The sequence below is a fragment of the Protobothrops mucrosquamatus genome, unplaced genomic scaffold, assembly GCF_001527695.2.
Source record: "Protobothrops mucrosquamatus isolate PMUCROS unplaced genomic scaffold, P.Mucros_1.0 scaffold7597, whole genome shotgun sequence".
Lineage (NCBI taxonomy): Eukaryota > Metazoa > Chordata > Lepidosauria > Squamata > Viperidae > Protobothrops > Protobothrops mucrosquamatus.
The window spans coordinates 3221-7126 of record NW_015393396.1 but is presented as its reverse complement, the minus strand read 5'-3'; the positions used below and the strand labels follow the sequence as shown (position 1 = coordinate 7126).

The following is a 3906-nucleotide window of genomic DNA, read 5'->3' as shown; positions in this document are numbered from 1 at the left end:
TTGTCTGCATATAATAACTCACAGTTCAATTTAAGTTGCAGCGGTGGCGGCGGCTTCTGGCTTCGCCGAAGCGAAGGCGTCCTGGATCGCGGAGAATCCTCGGGGCTCCGGAGGAGTTCTAACCTACATCGTCCACATAGGACGACTCGGGAACTCAACTCCTACCCCGGGCAGCTCACCGATCCCCTTATGCCCAGGGCAAAGATATCAAGCCGTTTGACAGCTGATGCTTGCTGTCAAAACGGCTTTTGCGCGAAAACAGGCGGGAGGCAGCTGTCGGTTGCGTCCGACGAGGTCGCCTGCATACCGGAAGTCCTGAAAAAAGTGACTTATGACCATTTTTCGCAACACTGTTGCAGTATCCCCCTGGTAACATGATCAAAATACAGATGTTTGGCAACTGGTACATATTTATGATGGTTGCACTGTCCTTGGGTCCTGTGGATATAAAAATAAAATCTGTTTTTTTTTAACTGTTAAATGGGAGCCATTTGGAGATGTTTATTCTTTACAACCTGCCTCCAGAAGCGGTGAATGCTCCAACACTGGAAGTTTTTAAGAAGAGACTGGACAGCCATTTGTCCGAAATGGTGTAGGGTTTCCTGCCTCAGCAGGGCGTTGGACTCGATGACCTCCAAGGTCCCTTCCAACATCATCATCATCATCATTATTAATAATAATAATAATAATAATAATAATAATAATAATAATAATAATAATAATAATTTTATTAATTTTATTAGATTTGTGTGCTGCCCACTTCATCTAGAGGCGATTCTGGGTGACTTACAAATATTAAACTTTATTTGTAACTAGGACTTTAAAGATGTTCATGGCTTCCAGTACTAATATTGTGTTTAAAAATTGCATGTATGTGTTGACTGTTGGCAGTCAATGTATTATTAAAACTTTTGCACCTTTTCATTTCAGAATAAAATGGCAGAGTTGTCTGAACTGATCTCAGAAAGTCATGATAGTAACCATACCATTTTGTTTGGTCATTTCCCTACCTCATCAATCATCTCTGTATCTCCAGGAATACGAGCAGCCATGCGGTATACTATTTAAAAAAAATTTTTTTTTTGAAATATATGAATTGTTTATCTTATGCTTTTTAAAATAAATCGTTCATTTTGTATTAATGAATAACAAGAAATAATTATTGTTAAAATTACAGTGTTAATTGGCCAGAAGTTAATATTTCTAAAAATAATAGTTTTTCATGTTGCAATGCCCTTTCCTAGGTAAACAAAAGGTATTAAGAAGATCCCCTTACCCAGGACATGTATGCTCCTGTAATGGAGAAATCAAAACCACAGTCTCTTCTCCTGCTCATTTTACAGAGACTTATTCACCGGGTTACAAGGCAGTACAGACCAATTTGTCATCCCTGTACTCTCCTTTGACATCATCTCCTTCATAATTTATAATATCACCAAGTCCTGAGCAATAATGTGCAAAAAATGCCCAGTGCTGACTGCCAGATGAAGTCAGACAAGCTTGATGTAGTTCAGTTCTATACTGAGGGTATTTGTCTGTTCTCAGTTTTGCAGCATTTCTTGGCACTATTTTTTTTATTTTCAGCTGTTTAGATAGCATAGTATGAATTTTGGATTCATCTCTAGCTTTGAATTCCCCTCTTTTAATTCAGTAATCCCAGTATTTTTAATAGTTAGATATAGTTTGTTTTTTAAAATGATAGTTGTTCTAAGCTCATGGTTTCTTTTCTTAGACTTTATAATGGCAAAAGTTCAGAGTAGTGATATTGTATGCTATACATTAATGCTATATTTTGCTTTGATTAGTTTTGCCTTAGTTTATTTGTGTGGGCATTTCCATACATTGGGTGGCCTGATGCCTGTCCTTCATACTCGTCATCCTGATGGAACTTTAGAACTGGAGTTGGGAGACTGGAAGCATACTAGGAAGTAAGTAAACGTCCAACGCAAAGGCAAATTTTATTTTATTTTTCTATTTTCTATCATTTCTTAGTGCCTGGAAGCTGTAGGGGTCTGGATGGGGGACAACAAGCTTCAGATGAACCTTGGCAAAAGAGAGTGGTTGTGGGTGCAAGGGACCTCAGGATCCAGTTGTTTATCATTTTTAGTTCTGGATGGCATGGTTGCACAATATGCAAACTGGAGGTTCTCATGACTCCTGCTTGAAGAGCAGGTGGCAATCATGACTAGAGGGGCCTTTGTGCAACTTTGTGTTGTGCGCCAGTTGAGCTCTTACTTGGATCATAATTGACTACACATAGTCATTCATGCCCTAATCATCTCTTAGTTGGATTACTGCAACACGGTCTACATGGGGCTACCCTTGAAAAGTATTCGTAAGCTATAGCAAGTGCAGAATGCAGCAGCATGCACAATTCTGTAGGCCCCTAGAGTGGCACATATTACGCTGCTATTGCACAAGCTACATTGGTTACCAGTTTGCTTCTGGGCCCAGTTCAAGGTATGTTTCAATTACTTTTAAAGCCCTATATTGCATGAGTCAAGAGTATCTGAGGAACCATCTCACTCCAAAGGGACTAACTCACACATTTGTGCCAGCAAAAGAGGTCTGCTACGGATCGCGTCTGCTAAGGAAGTCCAGTGGGAAGGTCAAAGACAAGAGCCTTTTTCGCTGTGGTCCATTCTGTACCACCAGAAGGAAAAACTTTCCCACCCTTTTGGCCTTCCAGAAGGGTGTTAAAACATGACTTTGCTAGCTAGTTTGGGGCCACGAAGGGACTGCTCACCACTGGAGATGGCTGACAGGGTAAGATAAACTTATCCCTGTACCATCTGTCTCTTGGTTCCTGGGTTTGGTTTTGTTTTTTGCATAATTTGAAAATTTTAACTGCTTTTCTATTTATCTTTTTGTGATCTGTAAGTGGCCCAGGATCACCTTATTAGGAAGATGGGTGGCATATACAATTAATAAAATAAATAAATATCTTCTACTCTTTAAGATGTTCCTTGTTAATTAAAATATTATTTTAATTGTTGAATATCAGGTATCGGATTCTTGCTTTTGATCATGATCTCTTCAGTTTTGCTGACCTGAAATTTGAAGAATGGCCTGTAATTCTTATCACCAATCCTAAATCATACCTTTATAGTAGCTATGCTCACGAGCCGCTACAGAGAATTCTTCATTCTACCCATATTAGGTAACTTACATGTTTTGAAACATATGGAAGTTTCATAGAAATATTAGCAATGATGGGGGGGCAGTCAAGTTAATCACTCTTGCAGTTGCTTGCATCATCTTTGCTGTAAAGTCTAAATTTTTCAGCCAACTTTCTCATTGCTTGTTTATTGTTCTTTTTTTTAAAATGTAAAAAATAGAAAAAGCATAGTGGAGGATGGTGGGGGGGAGAAGGAATAGTTAAATCCTTTATGTCCACAATTAATTCCTTCCATACTGTGAATGATGAAAAGGACTGTAGCAACAGAGATGTTTCTTCTGAAGCAGCTCTGCTTTGTCAATGCTCTAGGAACCCTTTCTTCTGCAAAATAATGCTAGTTGCTTTGTCCAGCAACAAAATATCTAATTTCGGACAACATACTAAAACCATACTAATAGCAAGCTAGCCAGTATTAAACCATTATTACAAATTATTGTTATCCTGTTTTGCCTTAGCTGCATTTTGACCCATAGCCTGGGTTGAAATGACACACAAAGTCAAATACAAGATTGCTTAACACAGTATAAGTGTGGGCAGTGACTAGGTTTATGCAAGCTTCTGAGCCCTGATTTGTTTTTCCATGTTTCATTGAATAAAAGCACCATGAGCTGGGTTTACACAGTGTTTTAAGTAAAAAAATAAATCCAAACAAGAGTACTTGTCGTCACTTTGTTCTCTCTCTTTTGCACAAAACACACTGCAAAGAAGAGAATTACTTGCATAACTTG

At 38.6% G+C, this 3906-nt stretch overlaps 1 protein-coding gene across 1 annotated transcript in view; it reads left to right on the top strand.

The window, feature by feature from the left end:
- The window catches only part of LOC107300603 (transmembrane protein 62-like), a gene marked incomplete at both ends in the record, with an annotated part of 13665 nt that overhangs the window by 7418 nt on the left and 2341 nt on the right, over window positions 1-3906 (top strand). Inside the window, 3 exons of the mRNA XM_015829914.1 lie at window positions 931-1055; window positions 1806-1928; window positions 3005-3160. Coding sequence (XP_015685400.1) covers window positions 931-1055; window positions 1806-1928; window positions 3005-3160 — 404 coding nt within the window. The remainder of the gene's footprint in view (window positions 1-930; window positions 1056-1805; window positions 1929-3004; window positions 3161-3906) is intronic.